This window comes from Eleutherodactylus coqui, chromosome 12 (assembly GCF_035609145.1).
Source record: "Eleutherodactylus coqui strain aEleCoq1 chromosome 12, aEleCoq1.hap1, whole genome shotgun sequence".
NCBI classification, from domain to species: domain Eukaryota; kingdom Metazoa; phylum Chordata; class Amphibia; order Anura; family Eleutherodactylidae; genus Eleutherodactylus; species Eleutherodactylus coqui.
The window spans coordinates 88,072,335-88,093,234 of NC_089848.1; the positions used below are offsets into that span (position 1 = coordinate 88,072,335).

Sequence of the window (20,900 nt, forward strand, 5' to 3'; positions counted from 1 at the left end):
AACAAATACAAACAAATAAGGGGAAGATTAGGATTAAGAAGGCCACTAGTGACCAAACAGGTTGGAGTCGTATAATAGGACTCAACCTTAAAAAACGACAGCAACCGCCACTTCTGAAATATGAACAATGGGAAATCGAGTCATGTGATGAAGCTCAATTGATGTACAACATTGATCATAGATCCAGAAAAGTGATCAAATAAAGTAGAATCACTCTAAATCTGGTATCCTAATGTGCGTCGTATAGTGGGAAGGACTTGCACATAAGGAGTTTGCTCTTAAAGCAAAAATGCGCGTTACCCAACGCGTTTCTCCCAACAGGTGGGTTCCTCAGGGGTTACAATGCGCTAGTTCCAACCAAAAGGTTGGGTTGTGGCTAAATTTTTATAAAGTGTGGAAGCCACACATAGTCCAGGACTGATAATCATGGACCAGTGGTCGCCAAAATGATCTGTCTCTAAATATAAATGCAATGCAGCGAAGAATTCCAGTGCACCGCAATTTACAAAAGTCAGAAAAGAATGACCTATGACGTGGCAATGATGGTCACGGTAATGGTCATTAAGAGGACAAAATTATCCTCAAAGTACAAGATGAGATCAAAAAGAGATATATAAGCCCGTCAGATGCTATCAATAACTTAAGCCCTTAAAGTCCTCAAGATAGATTTGCAGCTACCTAACTGATAAGAAACTATCTGAAGTTGCTAAATAGACTGATAATGCAACTCGAGTGAGTAGCTGAAGGGGACTAGCCCCTAGGTCAGGACAAAGAACTTAAAATCAAAGAAAATAAAGACAAACCGGCGGCATGTCAGTCCTTGTGGTGGAGTGACAGCATAATGGTGAGCTAGTCCAAGGAGCTTTAAATAGGGTTCATTAGGGAACACCTTTTGGTGGGTGTGTATCCCCTGAGCCAATGAGAGGCAAAGTGGGAGGCGTACCACTCATGCTATGTAACCTAGGTAACAGGTAAACATATGTTTCATACTGAAGAAAGAGAAAAAAAAAAAAAAAAAAGGATAACAGGTGCAAGGAAGGGGGCCAGCAACCGCTGCTGTAATGTGTGACTGATGTATCAACCGATCGCGCTATACCGTCGCTACTAGCTCCGTAACCCGGAGGTATAGTAGATGGCATAGCGACGTCAGCGCGGGGGGCGTGATTCCGCTGACGACGCCGGAGGTCACATGACGCTAAGCGTCATCGACCGCGTATTGGTCACATGACGCCGAGCGTCACTGACAGTATCGTATGATACCCGAGGGGGCGGACCGCATGAGGACCACGGAGGCGTGGTTCCACTGACGGCGCCGGTGGTCACATGACGCTAGACGTTGATGAAGGCGTCATGTGACACCCAAGGAGGCGGACTAAGTGACGGCAGCGGCGTACTTGGAGACAAAGCCATGGCAACGGTAGTGTACAAAACTCGGAGCATAAAAATGATGCTGTAGTGGCGAAACAAGATCACTGGTAGTCGCTGTTGGAACAATACTCGTGGATGTAAACCATTAGAGTTGAATATAATGATTCATTTTAAGGATAGTTATATGCAGTACATTCTGCCAGGATCATCAGATGTATCCAGTATTAATAAACTCTAACGGATATAAGGAGCATCACGTAGATGATTCTGATACGTAAACCGAGTAAGGGAGTAATCAGAGCGTATGTACACGCCGATAAATATTAATTGGAGTAGATTTAGTTATCCCGCACTACCCTTGCACCATTGATGAGAATATATATTTAATGATCAGTATTATAAAATGCCTCGGACTAGCATGAACAAATATGATCACAGATAGTTATGAGACATCTTGTACGTGGAAATTTTCTCATAGGTGGTGTGTAGCATAATAGCTAACTATTTAAAAAAATAATAAACGTCTTTAGTTCTTCTGATGAAAAGATATTGCATTAATACTCAACACGTCGGTAGAGGCAGTCATGCATGCTATCAATCAATGAAGCAGTTGAACGACAACTGTTCGTTTAATCCAGTTGGAGAGACAGAGCGCAGTCTGTAGATCCAGTTTGCCTCTTTTTGTAAGAGGAGCTGATTAAGATCTCCGCGGCGACCGTCAGAACGAATATGCTCAATGCCTTGGAAATGGACATGTGATTCATCGCCCCCGTGTATATCCCACATGTGTATTGCAAGTGGTGTCTTATCCTTGCGTCTTATATTCCCTACGTGGGCAAGAACACGGCGAGAATTTGAGCCCCCGAGGCATCAGAGAGTCCGCTAGTACATTTAGATGCTGGATTACCAAATATTCTGGCATCCCAGAAGCCCATGCTGCCACCTCCGGGAGCTCCACCTATCTGAAAAACAGAGGTCGTCTGAGACTGCAATATGGAATGTTGGCCGTCTTCTCACAGCTAGAAAATCGCGGGTTGTGAGCCGCACGAATATGAGCCCCATTGTTTCGAATGCATCAAACACATGAGCGATGCTTTCCTGTATCGCAATGCGAGAAACAAATGGCGGCACATCCTATCTTATGCGTGCCCTCCATCACATCTCCCTTTGCTTTCAATGGGGCCGCAGCAGCATCGCACGACAAAAGCCTCGCATCCGCGGCAAAATCGCATGTTGGTGAGTGCGAAATTGGGTCGTGATTCACCTATATATTCAAAATGTATTTGCGCTATGAGTAAGGCTTTTTTGCCTGCACATCAGCACATTTTTCTGTACTTCTCGTGCTCGCAGAGCATGTTGTTGCACACAGGACACAACGTCCAATTTTAAAAGGCTATTTAACCTAATGAGCCTATTTAGCCTTTTCCCTGCAGAATTGCGCAACATACAGCGAATCTATTTGCGCGTTGCGTGGAGACCTTTGGTGTGTAAATGCGCACAAAAGTACAGCATTCAGTGTACTGCATATCTCGCATGTGAATACACCCTTAAGGCCTCATTCACACGTTGCGACAATGCTACAAATAGCTGTTCTATGGGTTCCTTCACATTTGCAAGGTTTTGTAGCCTGCGACATTGCGAGTCAAAAACCTTGCAGGTTTCACAATATGCACGTGACTTGCGAAATTTTGTAGCTCATGTTTCCCTATTGAGCCTTCCTTCCTGTTGCATTGCATGAAAACACTATTTTCATGTGGTGTGATGCAACTTTAAGGCTAGGGTCACACAGGGCGGATTTGTTGCGGTTTTGCTGCGGTTTTTCCATTGCGGTTTTGACGCAGAAGAACTGCTTCTGCGGCAAAACTGCTTCAAAGGTTAATTTGGGCTTGCGGATTTTGCAAGCGTTTTTTTCCGCAGCGCTTTTTTACTTTTGTCGCGTATTTGTCGCGTATTTGGTGCGGTTTTGGCTGCGTCCATAGAGGTCTATGGACAAAAAAGCGCTGCGGAAACGACCAAAGAATGAACATGCTGCATCTTTTAAAACCGCGACGCAGTTGCATTTCCGCACTGCGGCTGTGCGGAAAAAATCCGTCCTGTGAGAACAGCTTTTTGGCAAATCTCATTTGTGCTGCATTGCACTGCAAACGCAGCGGTTTTGCCGCAGTGCGGATATGCAACGGCAATCCGCGGCAAAACCGCGGCAAATCCGCCCTGTGTGACCCCAGCCTAACAATAGGAAATCCTACTGTCAAAGCCCTAAATTGATCCCAAGCTGCAGAAATTTTAAAAAAAATAATAATACATCACCTTAGAAGCGCTGTCCTCTCCAGCACGGGTCTCCCCTGAAGCTCCCAGGAACTTGTTTGAAGTCTTGTCACAACCCTTCCTGGATTGGAGGATAAAAATCCCTGCCTCCAGGATGGGCTGGCTGTGACTGGTTGACGAGCTCTGTGGCTCAACCAATTGGAGCCAGTGCTCATTGAACCAGTCACAGCCATTGAATGAACGGCTGTGATTGGTTCATCAAGAGCCACCAATTATTGGCTGCGCCACGGAGCTCGTCAACTAATCACAGCCAGCCTTTCCTGGAGGTGGGGATTTTGATCCTCCAATCCAGGAAGGGCTGGCAGAAGACTGAAGACAAGTGCGGAGGTGAAGAGGGGACCCGCACCGGAGACGGACAGCTCTTCTTAGGTGATGTATTTTTGTTTTTTGGGGTTTTTTTGTTTGTTTTTTTTTACCGCTGCTTGGGCTTATTTTCAGGGTAGGGCTTATATTACAAAATGCAATCCTATGCAGCTGCTGGCGAATTCTCGCAGCAGGATCCAACCCAGCTGTCTGCAGGCGGCCTATTTCAGCAAATTAGTGTGCTGGTTGTGTTGGAGGCAATGACTTGTCCACTTGTGCAATAATATTAGCCTGCCTTGATGTGAGGAGACAAATGGAAGGTCACAGATGGAGATATGGAATGAGCTGGGCGTCCAGCAGCACACATTCTTGCACACGTCTTAAAGTGGAATGGCCATACACATTGGATGAATATTGGCTGGACCTACTGATTTGGGCAGGACTGACCATCCCTCTAATGTGTGTGGATGGGACTGACCAACCATGACAAATGCTAGTGGGAAAGAAGGATCAAGCCGATTGGATTTCAGTATGCTGAATCTTCTGTTCTCACTACTGCCAGGTATATGGCCAACTTTAGACATCTTCCCACAGCGGAGTTCAACCCGGTGCCTGGCCGGTGACCCCAGCTTACCTGTCTAGCGGCTTCTGCACATGTTGTGGCTGTGCCAGCCGTCACTCCGTTACGCATTCGCAGTAGCCACTGGCGCTGGGGGGGGTGACATGTATCCCGTGATACTTCCGAAGTGCTCACTGCAGAAGTGCCACGGAATGGATGGCTTCCATTCAATAGAAGCCGGACGTGCGTAACCCGCACAAAATTGTAGCATACTGCGATTTATTCTTAGCAGGTGTAAAATCGCCATCTATTTCCGCTCGTGGAGATTAAAAGGCGTTTTGCTATTGAATACTTTGGGCTGTGTTTACTGTGGAGTGCAGCGGCGGACGCCCACCACGGACTCGGCAATGCAAATACGCAGGAGGCCTAACAGTTGGGAAATCCCTCTACTGGCAGCATATGAGCGGAAACAAAGTGCTTTGATGAGACAAAATCAGTCCTAGGTGCTACCCGCCCTGCTACAGGGTGTGTGGAGTTAAGTGCCTGACAGCCAGACAAGACGGACGTCTTCCCATGAGCTCCGCTGTCCTTCAGCCTGCTAAGCTACTTCTTCAGTAACACAGTCCTACCTAGTGCCCACCATGCCGAAGAGGAGGCCATCAAAACAGCAGCCACAGAGAGTCTCCAACTTCTTTGGAATGAAGACCATGGGACAGCAGCAGGCCACGTGTTCAAGAGGACCCTGCTTCCTAAGGGCGGCTAGCATTCCCTACAGATGGGGTTTCCCCACGAAATTGCTTATCCACAAGCACAATGCCCTTTATGTTATAACAACACTGTCAGATGGAGAAAGCATTCTGACAAAATGGGGGACCCAGTGAAACTCCTGCCTCATCGAAAGACAACCCCTCCCCAGCTACCCCCTTAAAGATTGTAGGGAAGAAGTTAGACCCCTGTACGACAGCTCTTTGGAGTAAATTTGATGGTTTTCAGCTTAAAGACCTACAAGCTCTTGCTCACCTGAAAGCAGAAGAAATTTTACTAGAGATTAGAGAGCGTACCCGCTCTCCCCTGCCGCCCCCCGCCGGCACCCGAATCTTTGCAGGCAGGTACTCAAAAAGGACGATACTCGCTCAAGTATCTGTCCTTAACGAGTACGCTCGGTCATCTCTAAATTTTACCAATCCTTTTGCCTTGCCATAATCTGTCCTTACAGGTGTCCCATATTACTAGGGTGTTGGGAGACTTTATCAGTCTCCAAGTCCACCAGACCATTAACTCCCTTTGAGAAAATTCTGGAAGACAATAGATTAAGTTGGAGGAAAATTGCATATCTAAGGAAAAATTTTGTTACCCCTTCAGCTACTTCTAAACCTACTTTCATAATCTCGTGGGAGGAGCTCGGCATTACACTCTCCGCGAATGATACTTGCCTAACCCTGAGGACCGCTTTCGGACACTCTCCCTGTACTTTATCGCAGGAAAATCATTATAAATTACTTACAAATAAAAGAGAAAAAGTCCTCAGCGCTCTACCAAGCAAGAAGATTGGATAAAGTAAAGAAATAAGATGTATAACTTACTTCGTGGAGGCGCCTATGCGTAGGCGCCTCCTAATCCAGGATGGCGTATCAAGGGATCAGTGGACACCGGTAGCGATGAAAATTCCACAGTTTAATACTCACAATGATGTAAAACGCGTTTCGGCCTAGAGGCCTTTTTCAAGTTTGCATTAAGCTTAAAATCGTTCACATATATATAAAAATGTAAAATTACCTGACAGGATAAGTGCAAGTGTAACAGATGGGGTTTCCGGATTCACCGGAGGCGTCACGTGACGCTTACGTCCTGCGCGGTGCCGATGTCACGTGGCTGCGTCTCATAGGGAAGTTGCTAGGACGCGCGTGGTGACGTATAGTCGCGTGGTTGCGTCTCATAGGAGAATTACTGGAGCGTCATTCGGACAGGTCATATGAAGCGGCCATGAACGTAATGACGTCCTATCACGCGATCGCGTATGAAGTAACATGGCAATCACGTGATTAATTGGGGGGAGTGGATATAATGTAATGACTTGTTGTCAAGGAATATAGTAGCGTACTGTCACATGGATAGGTCGTGACGTAGCAGTCATGGGATGTGTTGGAAGGAGTGACACGCACCTGTGATGTGATTTGGTGACGTGTTATCACAGACGTGTTATCCTCCCCCCTTTCCCCTTTCTTCCTACCCACCCCCTCCTCCATGTCTGTCTAGTTGTATTCTGTTTTTATTTGGCAGTTTCTGGTATCGCATGTAGGAGAAATTATGTATGTCAATGACGCGGTTCCATCACCCCCTGATAGAAGGGTTTTAGTATTATTGCAGGTTATCGCTAAAAGTATATTCTCATGGGGGTTATAGAGACCCTAGATCAGTGGTGGCAAACCTATGGCATGCTTGCCACAGGTGGCACGCATAGCCCTCCCTGCTGGCACGCGTTGCCATTGGCCGCTCACCCCGATAGTGAATACTGGCAAGGGCTGCGGCTCCCCTGCCGGCATCAGCTGCTAGCGGCGCTAATCCCGGCGCACACTGTGACGGGATCCACTGGGGGGGGTCACTATTGCTACTGGGGGCCACTGTGGGGGGGGGCACTGTGATACTGGGGGCCGCTGGGGGGAGGTGTCACTGTGATACAAGAGGCCGCTGGGAGGGGGGCACTGTGATACTGGGGGCTTGCTGGGAGGGGGGGCACTGTGATGCTGGGAGGGGGGGCACTGTGATACTGGGGGCTTGCTGGGAGGGGGGGGCACCGTGATACTGGGGGCTTGCTGGGAGGGGGGGCACTGTGATACTGGTGGCTTGCTGGGAGGGGGGGCACTGTGATACTGCGGACTTGCTGGGAGAGGGGGGGGCACTGTCATACTGGAGGCCGCTGGGAGGGAGGGGTCACTGATACAGGCGGCTGCTGTGGGGGGTTGCTATTATTGCTGGGATATGTTTACATGTGGCGGAAATGTGCAGAGCTGTTTCAAAATAGACAGGGTGCCGATTTGACTGCTTTTTGGATGCAGAATTTGCGACTGACATTTCTGCTGAGGACACTCTGTAGTATTTCTGCGTCCAAAAAGCAGTCTAAATCTGCACGCTGTCAAAACCGGCCCAGTCCTTTTTAGAACGACGGGGATAAAATAGTACGTCGTAATAAGCCCCGCCCCCTGATGTGTTGGCACTTTGCAGTAAATAAGTGGGTTTTAGGTTGCACTTTGGGCACTCGGTCTCTAAAAGGTTCGCTATCACTGCCCTAGATCTCCAGATGTCGATACTGTGAAGTGTCTGTCTGTATAATATTTGAAAGTCAATAAATGTTGATTCAAGAAAGAGACCCCCCCAGATCCTGGGGTCACGTTCCTCCTACTTGAGCTAATTTAGCTTACCTTCTATACATATGCCAGTTGTAGCTGGTCTGATCACTCACCAATCTACTTGAGACTTGCTTTAGGCCCTTCACATAATACAACCAAGATCTGGCAAAACAATATAACTCTACTTAAATCTCCCATTTATCAATCACTAATTAATGAAGCAATAAATTAATATTTTAACCTAAACTCAAACCCAAAAATTAGCATTTTTACTCTCTGGAATGCACATAAAGCAGTTATTAGAGGAACTTTGATTAAGCTTGGTGCGCAACAAAATAGAAACAAAAGAAAACACATAGATTAACTTACATAAAATACAAAAGGAGGAACAAGAGTTGCAGAACTCCTTGGCCAGCAATTATCAGTCTGATTTGATGGCGCAAAGACAAAATTTGAGACCAACCCTACTGGAAGAAAATAATAGAAATTCCATTTACTGGAGAGCTAATCTGTATTCTATGTGGACAAACTTTCGAAATTAATGGCAGGCATTGGAAAAAAGTTCATTAAAGCTAAAATACCTTTCATAGTTACAGATAACGGTTCTGCAACAAAAATTACACATCCCTAGCAGATACAAAGTTTTAAATTCTTCAGCTATGCTTAGTTGTACAATCTAAAGGATGACTCGTCTACGTGCAAACCCAGCTCTATAATTTTTTTTTTTTTTTTTTTAATGTCCCTTCTCACCATAGGTAATAAAGTACAGAATCTAGGCAAACCAATTTCTCTTCCAGAAGTATCCAAAGTTATTAATGGTCTAAAAAATGTTAGATCCCCAGGGCCAGACGGGTTTTCAAATGAATATAATAAACTCTTTTCTCCCATCCTTTCTCCATACCTGGTATCTACATTTAATGGTACAATGACAGGAGGGACCCTACCAGCTTCAAGCGACCATTGTTACTCTACCTAAACCAGGTAAAGCGACTACTACCCTGGCTAATTTTAGACCAATATCTCTTCTTAACTCAGATACTAAAATCTACTCAGAAATTTTAGCCACAAGAATTTTGGAAGTTCTCCCAGAAATAATACACAAAGATCAAGTGGGTTTTACTAAGGGAAGACAAGCTGCAGAAGGTACGAGGAGGGCATTGAATCTGCTTCCATCTCTGGGGTCGAGTCGAGCACCTCCTCTCCTCCTTGCCCTGGATGCAGAGAAGGCATTCAATAGACTTCACTGGGGGTTTGCGTTTACTACCCTTGAGAAATTTGGAATAGGAGATGCGTTCCTGCAAGCGGTTCAAGCCTTATACTCCTCACTGTCTGCTAGCATTCTCGTGGATGGGGCTTTATACACTTCTTTTACATTACAAATGGTACTTGCCAGGGTTATCCTCTTTCTTCATTGTTCATAATGATTATGGAACCTCTGGCAGAATTAACAAGAATAACCCCTTTAGTGGCAGGTTTAGGTAGTCTATAGCACATTTCAACACTTTTTTTTTTTTAAAGACTTTCTGGGCGTGCCACTAAAAGGGTTAAGGGAGTCCCATTTGGATTTAAAAACAGAGGGCAATCTGACACACAAAAAGGAAATTGTCCCTGTAAGGTAGAGAGCTGCAAGACCTGATGACTGCGGACAGGATATGGAACCCCAACACACAGCAGAACTATAAGATCCCTTGGACATTCACATGTTCCACGTCCAATGTTGTGTACCTGATCTGGTGCAGTAAATGACCTGTTGGGGGGCTTTATATCGGGGAAACAGGACAAAAACTGAGAGCCAGGATGAGCTCTCATCATCACTCAATTAGAGAGGGAAAGACTGAACTAACTGTGGCAAAATATTTTTGTGGTCAGGAACACAGCATAGAGCAGATGAGTTATTATACTGAAGGGCAATTTCAAGTCGCAGTGTCACAGAAGAATTTTTGAGTACAAATTTATGGCCATGTTTGATACCTTCAAGAATGGCAATAACCTCAGCCTAGGATTCTTGCATAAGTGGAAAATATGAAAAGTCTGAAGGAGGTCAAGAAAGATGTCCTCTTCCCAATCATAATTCTTTAAAACTTCATAAAAATTCAGAACTTGACTTGTAGTAATGTTGCCATCCAATAGGTAGTGCTGCATCTCCTTCCATGTGCAGGTTGAAGGAGAGATAAGACCCATCATAAAACTGTCCTGAGCTCAGTGGACTGATTTACGATTTCTCAGCTCAGTTTGCCTGTTTTGAGTGCAAAACAGTCTCAAATTCTGTGTGTGAACATTTATTTAGATCGAGGAGTGTGTTCCCCTCCCCTCTGCATCTGCATATTTTATGTGCCATCCAAACTAATTTCATTCGTTAGCCTGATGAAGGGGGCGAGATATTCCCAAAAGCTTGCTGTAACATCATGTATTTTTGTTTAGCAATTAAAAGGTATCATATCTACAAGACTACTTGGTTTCTCTTACTGAGAACAATCACATCCTGTCACTATAATGTGCTGCCCTCAGTGAGCACAGCAGAAAGAACCCTACAGGTTCCCTTTAAGTGAAAATCACCTGTTTTATGTATACAGCTCCAATGTGGACGTATATATCTGTTATTGCGGGTTTTGTTTCAGTCTTGCTGTTTTTCCTCCCCTCCTGCTTCACCTCTATTCAGTCAGCAATGCTCATTCCTATGTAAAGGCACAGGATCGATCATCACTGGGACGACCTGCCAGGCATCTGCGCCCTACAGGTTATCACGTATAAAAGGGCCCTCGGGGAATATGCCAACAGACTGTTTCAACATGTTTTCAGTTTAAATAAATATGCAATTCTGCAGTAGGTTTAACATCCCGACTAAACAGGACAAATATATCTATTTCCACAGCTAGAATATAAGGGCCAAAGTACAGAATATGAACTTAAAACAAAAATTGGGGTGCAGAATAAAAAATTCTACTTCTCGGTTCTGAGCCTGTGGGAGGAGCGAGAGCAGGAGGAAAGATCATAGAGTAAGGCTGTAAAAAGATAGTCTGTCCAGTTCAGGCTATATATCTCCTTCCCCCTCCAATATTGATCCAGGGAAGGCAAAAACTCTAATAAGGTAGAAGCCAATTTTAGGAGAAAAAATTCCCTCCCGACTCCAATCTGCCAATCAGAATAATCCCCGGATCAGTGATATAACCTGTAATATCATAAGGCCCCTCTTGTACTCTTATCGAATTTGCCATCCCCACGTCCTCTGGTAGAGAGTTCCATAGTCTTACTGCTCTTACAGTAAAGAACCCTCTTCTATGTTGATGTAGAGACCTTCTTTACTCTAAATATAGAGGGCGCCCCCTTGTTACAGTCCTGGGTAGTAATAGATTGCGTAAATAGGAGCCGCTCACTCTTTGAGCGTTTTCTGTTAAAGGAGGTGGGTGGCCAAAACGACACCGGCTGCTCCGACTCCATTCACTTCAATAACTATAGCTCCTATGTAGAGCGCAGGAGCGATAGTAGAGCAGTAGTCCATGGGACAGATGTTGGGCGCTTATGTACCCGACAGTCATTCCGTGTAGATTCACCTTAAACAGCCATCACTAATCGCTTTATTCCCAAGCAAACCTTTTATAACAGTATCTAAAAGATGGCCTCCTGGTGCAAACTAATAGATAGAACAGCACCTGCTAAAATCCCTGCCCTGGATTCCCATCAGCGGACTTTGAAGAATATCCCCTCCTGATAATAGCACATCTCTAGAATATGGCAATACTTTGTGATGGGTGGGATCTGAACTCTGGGACTTCACTGATCCTGAGAACAAAGGGCCCCGAGCCCCTTCATACTACGGATTGGAAAGGGTCCCTAGCAGTCAGACCCCACTGATCAAAAACTGATATGCCATAACATTACTAGATGGGATCACCCCTTTACCAATATGTTTTGTGTTGTATCTACATGGCATGTCCTTCTTGCCCATAGTGATCAGCTGACCAGAACCAATGAATTGATCATACAAAGAAAGCAGGTTAGCTGGTCATGTGATTGGTTAGAGATGGCTGATATTGCACCAGTGTCCTAATATCAAGAGATATAGAAGTCTTTTTGGGGACTGATCCCCTGCAATCATGCAGCCATGGTGTCATTTATAGTACTCTGGAGCAGCTATGGTATAGATACTTTAAAGGGATTTCCGAGAAGTTTACTTTTGATGAATAGTTGATCAGCAGGGGTCCACCTCAGGACTCTTGCTGATCAGCTGATCCTATGGACAGAGACAGAAGCCGATAACTCTGTGCACTATTGCAGTTTAGTTTTGCAGACACTGCTCCAATTGAATTCAATGGGAGCTGCACCTGCAATACCAATCCAGGCAGCTACAGCAAGGACAGAGCTATCTGCTTCCAGATCTGTCCGTAATGACAGCTGGCCCGATGTCAGCTGATGGGTGGGGATCCTGAATGGTTAATTGCCACCAATCAAGTAATGATGACCTATCATGAGGACAGCTGATCAATAGTGAAGTCCTGGACAACCACTTGAAGGGGCAAGGCATACAAATGTACAGCTGAATCTAAAGTATCTTCGGGACCAAACATTGTAAAAACTTAATTTATTTCCCAAGCATTTCTTACTTCTAATTATTTTCTTTCTATAGCCATCGAGCCAACTTCTTCAGGGAGATAGACCCTGTGGACCTTCCGAATTGTCAGCTGTTGAAAGGGATCGGTATGTAAAATTCCCACTGACCTATCAAAATGTAGCAGAGATTAATTGACCTCATCTAACTCTTTGGATTTGCATTGCTAATGGCAGCATGCGTTGCCTAAAGCTACACAGGGCTGAACAATCACTTCATTAGCCCCAACCCAACTCACTAGCAGACTGCATCAGCTTGGGGCTTATAGCAAAAGTGTTGCCTCATGGTGGCTGCCATGTAAGATCCTGCTCAAAGTAGAAATATAAATGCATTTTCTTTTTACTTAAACTAACTTTAAAAAAAAAAAAAACTTTTGACACCGCTAAAATGAATAGGCAGAAGCACTGATCCGAGCACTGTGCCTGTTCAGAAGTTTCTGTTGCTCGGAGTGGTGCATGGGCTTCATAGAAATCCATGGAGGCCATACATCACTTGCAATGAAAACCAAATGGGCACAGTGCAAAGCTAAGTGCTTTTGCTCATTCATTCTAGCAATTGGTTATTGTCTTTGTGATATATCTATCTTATGGTTTTTGTTATCACTCATCCCTTCATTTATATTCATTTTTACTGTGCAGTAGAGAGAGAAAAATCTGACACCTGGAAACCATCAGTAAGCTGATGTTGGCTGATCCAATTATCTTAATGTATTTTCTAAGTTTTAAGTTTATGAAATACTATTCAATGTATTGGAGTGGACTATGCATGGTGTGGCCCATTCATTTCAGTGGGACTGCCAGAGACGGCAGAGCACTTGTACTTGACTATATCCAGCAGTCCCATGCTTAACCGCCACTCCTTTCATTCAGGAGTAAACAGGACCCCCATTTTTATGATCGGTGGTGGTCCCAGCAGTAGGTCTTATTAATTTCTAGATACCCTGCTGTAACCTAGCACACCCAGAATACAAGGTTTGGATAAGAGATGCAAATATTAGCTACTATTCCCCTTTGTTATCCGTTATCATCTGATTTTTCAGGATGTTTGAGGTTACAGAGTTAGAATAAACAATTAGTCATAATAAGGTTGGTTTGTTGCCGTCCTACTTGTTGACTATTTCCATAGTAAAACAAGCACAATGGAGATGAATTACGGAGGTGCAGAACTTCATAACTGCTAATGATTCAGTCAATGTTAATCACAGGTGGAGCTTCACCGTAAACCACACGGACACATTTTCTTTCTGCTAGATATGATGTTTCATCCACCAGTATAATAATATATCGCTGATGACTGTTACTCCCTGATTACTTTTGCAGAATACGGCTCTGAAGATATAGAGATTCTGCCCAACGGTCTGGCCTTGATCAGCTCTGTAAGTATACAGGGTCTTCTCAGAAAAGTTATGGCAACCAATCAGTGGGAACAATCTGCTTATATGAAGTCCATAAAGAAGGGCAGCCATATTTGTGTCACCTTTCAATTAATTCGAGAACTGATGGTAAAACGTTAAAATGGCAATCAGTTGTGTTTCTTAGCAGCTCCTTCAAAAGTGAAAACCAATATGTTTTTTTGGGGTTTTTTTTCAATGTAGGATTGATATATGTAGCATAGAGGTAGGGCACATGACTGTTATAGTACCTGTGGGAAAGAACGTGGCCCTAAACTCCATTCACTGTATGCAATTAGCTCCCCCTAGTGGTGGCTCAAGGCACCGAGAATTGTTATTTATCGAGCTAAAGGGGTTTAATGAAGATTAACTTTTATCACCTTTCCGCAATATAGAGGGTAAAAGTTTGATCGGTGGAGGTCTCGCCACTCGGAAAGCTACTAGTACCAAGAATGGGGGTCCTCAGTCCCCTCTCCTCCTCATGGGACCCCGCTCTTCCTTCACCACTGCTGGAAAGGGGGGGGGGGGGGTTTGTGGTGAGAACCAAACCAATCAGATTTCTATTGCCTATCCTGTGGACAGGTGATAAAAGGTAACTTGGGTACAACCTCTTTAATAAAACTTCCAAGTAAGGCAAAGTATGAACAGCACAACTTGGGTGCAATAATAAAAGTTTACATCCCCAAGGATGTCTCTTTATTTCTTCAAAGGCATAAAAACAGGTGACGTTTCGACTGCACAGCCGCAGTCTTTGTCAAGCTCACCACAATAGTGTACAGTCTGCCCTTTAACATAATCCTCCACCAATCACCTAGTATCCCATACAAATAATGAATTAAAAACATATGTGTAGATATACCTCCACCGTGCAACACTCTCACTCCCCGTCCTCCATCTTGCCAGCATCTGCTGTGTGACACTGACATGTATGGGGATCCCAAAGTATCGCGAGGAATCACCCTGCATCTCACACAGTACTCTCGGCCCCCTCCGTTGTCATCTCCCTTCAGCGCATGCGTGGGAATACACAAGTGCTTGCGTGAGGAGACGGGGGCTAGCGTCCGGTTACCATAGATACACCACTGATGATCCATTTATCAGACCGCCAATGTCCTGCTACTTGCAGCCCTCTATACTCCAGCAGCCCCAATCAAATAGTAATAGATACTGTGATAAATTAGAGCAATACTACACATCTTCTATGTAGTAGGAGTTGTGTGGTATATAAGAAAAGGGGGGGGGAGACAGAAAACGAGGAAAGAAAAAGGACAAAAAAAAATAGGGATCTGAAAAGAAAAGACAAAGAAAAAAGCAAAAAAGAAAGACATGCAGCAGAAAAAAAGGGAAGAAAAGGTGAAAAGTAGACAGAAAAGGAGAGGGAGGGGGGAGGACAAGGAAGGGAAGGAGGGAGAAGAGAAAAGGAAAAGAAAGAAGGGAAGACATAGAAAAAGAGAGAGGGAGACCAAGAAAAGGAAAAAAGACAAAAAAAAATGGAGATGGGGAGAGGGGGCAAAAAAAGGCTTTTGTCACGTGTCCGTAACCATCCTGGACCACATATAAACCATAGATGGGTGCCCCAAATTCTACATATATCTGAGTATATATAATGTGCCTCACTACTCGTCCCCCTGAATGTTTGTTTGCCATTATACCACTGATACCATACCCCTGTCTCATACAATAACCTCCTCTGTTTTATCTCAGTCTAGTAATAGTTCTCCTGTAGTCCCTGAATGAAACCTGACACTACACCAATAATCATTAACCTTCCAATCTTTATTAATCTTATCAAAAATAAAATATTTCTTGGGAACCAATATGCATGTTCAATATTGTAGCAATAATTTTATGCTTGATCACTGTGTGTCAGCTGGTTATGGCGCAAGCAGAGAGCAATCCATTGCAGTGAAATATAGTCTCCATATGCCTATGGAGACAAAGTTAGATGTAAATACAGTCTAAAAACATAACAGCAAGATACAGTTTACATATAGAGAAAACGTAAACAACAAAAAAGGAAAGAATTATAAAAAAGAGAGGGCGCTGTAGTGACATCTTATTTACAAAAACAGAACAATATTATACTCAGTATTAAAACCTTTGGGAGCAAGTGTGTCTAATTCATAGATCCATTTGGCTTCCTTTTTCAGTAACCCAAGACGATCACCACCTGTGATGTTTAGAGGTACATGGTCTATTACTCTGAACCTAAGCTGACTGACACTATGGCCTTTATCAACAAAGTGCTTAGGAACAGGAAGATCAATTTTTTTTTAGTCCTAATAGTAGACTTATGATTTGTAATTCGAGAACGTACCTCCATTGTGGTCTCACCCGCATAGGGGAGACCACAAGGGCACACAATCAAGTAGATCACAAAACTAGATCTACATGTATAGCGGGCCATGATGTCATAGGCTTGTCCATTCCATGGATGGAAAAATGTATTCCCCTTGTTCATATTGCCGCAGTTTAAACATGGGAAAATCCCATTTTTGAGAGGGGCCCAGACCCTTTGTCTATCAATCATGTTGTTGCGGGTATATAAATGGAGCAAGCGATCTCACATATTTGGGGCCCGTCTATATGCCATCATTGGTGGTTGTTGAAATTGAGTTACTTGTGAACAATTTTTTGTGATCATAGGCCAATATTTTCTCAAGATATTAGAAATGCATTCACACGTCGAGACAAAAGGAATTCTCTTAACCTCAGATTTCTGTCTACTAGGATTCAGTAAACTCTCTTGTGTTAGTAACTTCATCTTCCGTGTAGCTTCAGAGAGGAGTGAGGGGGGGGGGATACCCTCGTGCAGTAAATTTATTGCACATTTCATCTAGGCGGGCATCGACATGCTCATCATTAACAATTCGACGTACCCTCAATAATTGACTCCAGGGAAGCGATTTGAGCATTCCCTGGGGATGGTAGCTGTCATATGTCAATACATTGTTACGATCTGTTGGCTTGGTGAAAATGTCGATACCCAGCCCAGTGCCCCTCTTGTAGACCTGAACATCCAAAAACTGTATGTCAGTAGTGGAGTATGTCATTGTGAACTTCAGTTCAGTATAAATATTGTTTAACTCCGCTTGGAACTTCAGCAATTCTGAACGTGGCCCCTCCCATATCTTAAATACATCATCTATATACCTCCACCATCCGCGTATGAATTGCCAGGATGGGGAGGTATATACATATGTTCATTCAACATGATCCATATAGATGTTGGCATAGGTCGGGGCCATCATCTATATACCTCCACCATCCGCATATGAATTGCCAGGATGGGGAGGTATATACATATGTTCATTCAACATGATCCATATAGATGTTGGCATAGGTCGGGGCCACGTTCGAGCCCATTGCAGTACCACACTTTTGGCGAAAAAATTATTTGCCAAAGATAAAGTCATTCTTTTGTAGGATCTACTCTAACAAAGTCATAACAAAGTTCACACATCCATTACTCCAATCTGAAGCGCTCAGATGCTCACGAATCGCACTAGTTCCCCTTTCATGTGTTATGTTAGTATATAACGAAACCACATCCATCGTGACAAGAATGGTTTTGTCATTTACCACAATCTCATTTACTTTGTGTAAAAAGTCACTTGTATCCTGGATGTAAGAGGCTGCACCGTTGGCGAAGCCACGCAGAACGCAGTCCAGAAAACGAGATGGGTTACAAAACAATGAACCCTTACTGGAAATAATGGGTCTGCCCGGTGGTTCCCTCAGATTTTTGTGTATCTTCGGTAAAATATAGGTACTGGGGACAACTTGATGTTGTACAAAAAGAGTCAGCCAAAGATTTATCTATAATGCCCATTTAGACTCCTTCATTAATCAAAATTTTGAGCTGAATTTGGAACTGTGGAGTTGGATCATTCCTCAACTGTTCATAAAATTGAGGATCATAAATTTGCCTATGAATTTCACTCACATATTTATGAGAGTCCATTATGACCATCGCCCTGTCTTTGTCGGCGGGCTTGATCACAATGGACTCATCATTGGCACTGACATGGCTTTCCTTTCTGCTCTATTCAAGTTAGAGTACGGCCGATGTTTACCACCTGCTCTTCTTAATTTTTCTATATCATGTTTGATTAGTTTGCCATAAGTCTCGATAGTATGATCGACATTAGGGGGCTGGAACATGCTCTTGGGACGCAGTCCAACCTCCCTCGAGGTAGAAACCTCACGGAGTTGGACTGTGCCCCAGTGCTAACCACATCTTCTGTTTGATTACAGAAGAACATTTTACATCTCAGTTTTCGCAAAAAGCACTCACAATCCAAATTAAGTTGGAACCAGTCTGTTTTAGGACAGAAACGGAAAGATAAACCCTTTGATAGTACAGACATTTTGATATCGGTTAAAGATCTAGATGAGATATTTTCCACTAATTGTGTCTCTGTTGGGAAGGAGCCACCCTGGATGCTGCTCTCCTTACTATCTTGGTTCCTCCCTGTCCGATTGTTTGTGTCCTCCTCTGTGTTTCTCCTCGTGACTGTGTCACATTCCTCGCTCTGGGAGGTAGATGATTTAAAAAAACGGAGGTTCCATATCCCCTCTTTTGCTGGTCTCACCGAGTCATCCGTAGAGTCTGATCCTCTAGACGTGAAGCCAAGGTCCATGAAACACTAGCGACCACCATATTGTCCTCTGCATTTCTGTTTTTTTTGGGGAAGGCACCGAGAATTGTCATTTATCGAGCTAAAGGGGTTTAATGAAGATCAAACTTACCCTCTATATTGTGGAAAGGTGATAAAAGTTAATCAGTGGAGGTCAAACCACTCAGAAAGCTACTAGTACCAAGAATGGGGGTCCTCAGTCCCCTCTCCTCCTCATGGGACCCGCCTCCTTCACCACTGCTGGAAAGGGGGGTGGGTTTTTGTGGTGAGAACCAAACTGATCAGATTTCTATCGCCTATCCTGTGGACAGGTGATAAAAGGTAACTTGGGTACAACCTCTTTAATAAAACTGATACTTTATATTATTAAACTAATCCATGTAGTGACATTAAAGGTCATGGAAACCTTCGGAGGCTTTTTTTTTTTTTTTTAAACTTACTCTTGCATTTAGATTTTATTATAAATATTGCGCTGTTTGGCTTTGTGATAGATGTAACAGCTGCAAATCTATAGCAAGCTGCAGAATGCTGTTCACTAATCCATCTGTCGGTGGTCTTATCTGATGGCTCAGTCTCCAGCCATTCTCTCTCCTCTCCTGAATGAATTTCTAAGTGGATTTATGACCAGATCAAAGTTTTTGTTGTGGTCATAAATCCGCTTCAAGAGAGAGAGGGCCTGGTGACTGAGTTGTCAGAGTAGCTTATTGACAGTTGTGCTAGTGAACATCAACATATTGCAGCTTGCTCTATACCACTGATGGTGAGCCTATGGCACACAGTGTGGCCAGAGGCGGCACACAGAGCCCTCCCTACTGGCATGCGCCACCATTGGACACTGACCCCTAGAGCGCCTGCATTCACTCAGCTGCACTGCTAGCGGCGCTGATCCCGGCGCACACTGTGACGTCAGTGTGCAGCCGGGAACCCCCCTCCCCTGATGTCTCCTACTTGGTTTTGTGAGAGCAGGGGGATGAGGCATCCGGCAGCACACTGACGTCATAGTGTGCACCAGGATTAGCAACACCGAGCAGAGGAGCAGCGGAGCTTCCACGAGGAGGAGAGGGTAAGTATGTGGGTCTTAGGGGGTGGAGAGAGGGTTCGGCAGGCCGCTGTGGGGTGTCACTATTACACTGGGGGCTGCTGTGGGATGTCAATATTACTACTGGGGGCTGATGTGGGTGTCACTATTACTACTGTGGGCCGCTGTTGGGGGAAAGTCACTATTACTGCTGGGGCCACTGGGGTGGGGTCACTATTACCGCTGGAGTATGTTTATATGTGGCAGAAATGGGCAGCGATGTTTCAAAATAGACAGGGTGCAGGTTTTGACTGCTTTTTTGGATGCGAAAATGCTACAGATTTTCACAGAAATTGCAGCATTTTAGCATCCAAGAAGCTGTCAAAATCTGCACGCTGTCTATTTTGAAGCAGCCCTGTGCTTTTTAGAACGACGGAGGTAAAATGATACGTCGTGATAACCCTCGGCCCCTGAGATGCTGGCACTTTGCGATAAAATAAGTGTGTTTTGGGTTGCAGTTTGGGCACTTGGCCTTTTAAAGGTTCACCATTAGAGATTAGCAAGCATACTCGTCCGAGCTTGATGCTCGTTCGAGTATTAGGGTGCTCGAGATGCTCGTTACTCGAGATGAGCACTACGCGGTACTCGTCTCGATTAAACAAGCACTGACCATTGAATTCAATGGAGCCGGCAATACAGCCGGCTCCATTGAAAGCAATGGGCTGCCGGCGATCGCGGAATGAATTGTCGGGAAGGGCTTAAATATATAAGCCCTTCCCTGCAATTCATCCAGAAATGTGTAAAAATAAAAAAAAATATATACTCACCTCGTCCCGGCAGAACGATGTTAGCCTATTGAATTCAATGGAGCCGGCAATACAGCCGGCTCCATTGAAAGCAATGGGCTGCCGGTGATCGCGGGATGAATTGTCGGGAAGGACTTAAATATATAAGCCCTTCCCTGCAATTCATCCAGAAATGTGTAAAAATAAAAAATATATATATACTCACCTTGTCCCGGCAGACGGAGTTCAGCGCGGCCGGCGGCAGTCCTGAACTGCTCTGAACAGCTGTGAGTAGTATTCAGCAGCCGGGGATTTAAAATCCCTGTCTGCTGAATGACCTGCCTCTGATTGGTCACAGCCTGACCAATCGGAGGCAGCTCTCACTCACACCCATTCATGAATTCATGAATGGGTGAGTGAGTGCTGCCTCTGATTGGCTCAGCGCAGGGACCAATCAGGGGCAGCTCTCAGCTGTCATTCATGAATGGGTGTGAGTGAGGGCTGCCTCTGATTGGTCAGGCTGTGACCAATCAGAGGCAGCTCATTCAGCAGGCGGGGA

General features: G+C 44.5%; 1 protein-coding gene across 1 annotated transcript in view; it reads left to right on the plus strand.

The window, feature by feature from the left end:
- Window positions 1–20,900, plus strand: part of LOC136586975 (serum paraoxonase/arylesterase 2-like) — a 40,342-nt gene that overhangs the window by 4,425 nt on the left and 15,017 nt on the right. Inside the window, exons 2-3 of the mRNA XM_066585346.1 lie at window positions 12,527–12,597; window positions 13,828–13,883. Of these exons, the coding sequence (XP_066441443.1) occupies window positions 12,527–12,597; window positions 13,828–13,883 (127 nt within the window). The remainder of the gene's footprint in view (window positions 1–12,526; window positions 12,598–13,827; window positions 13,884–20,900) is intronic.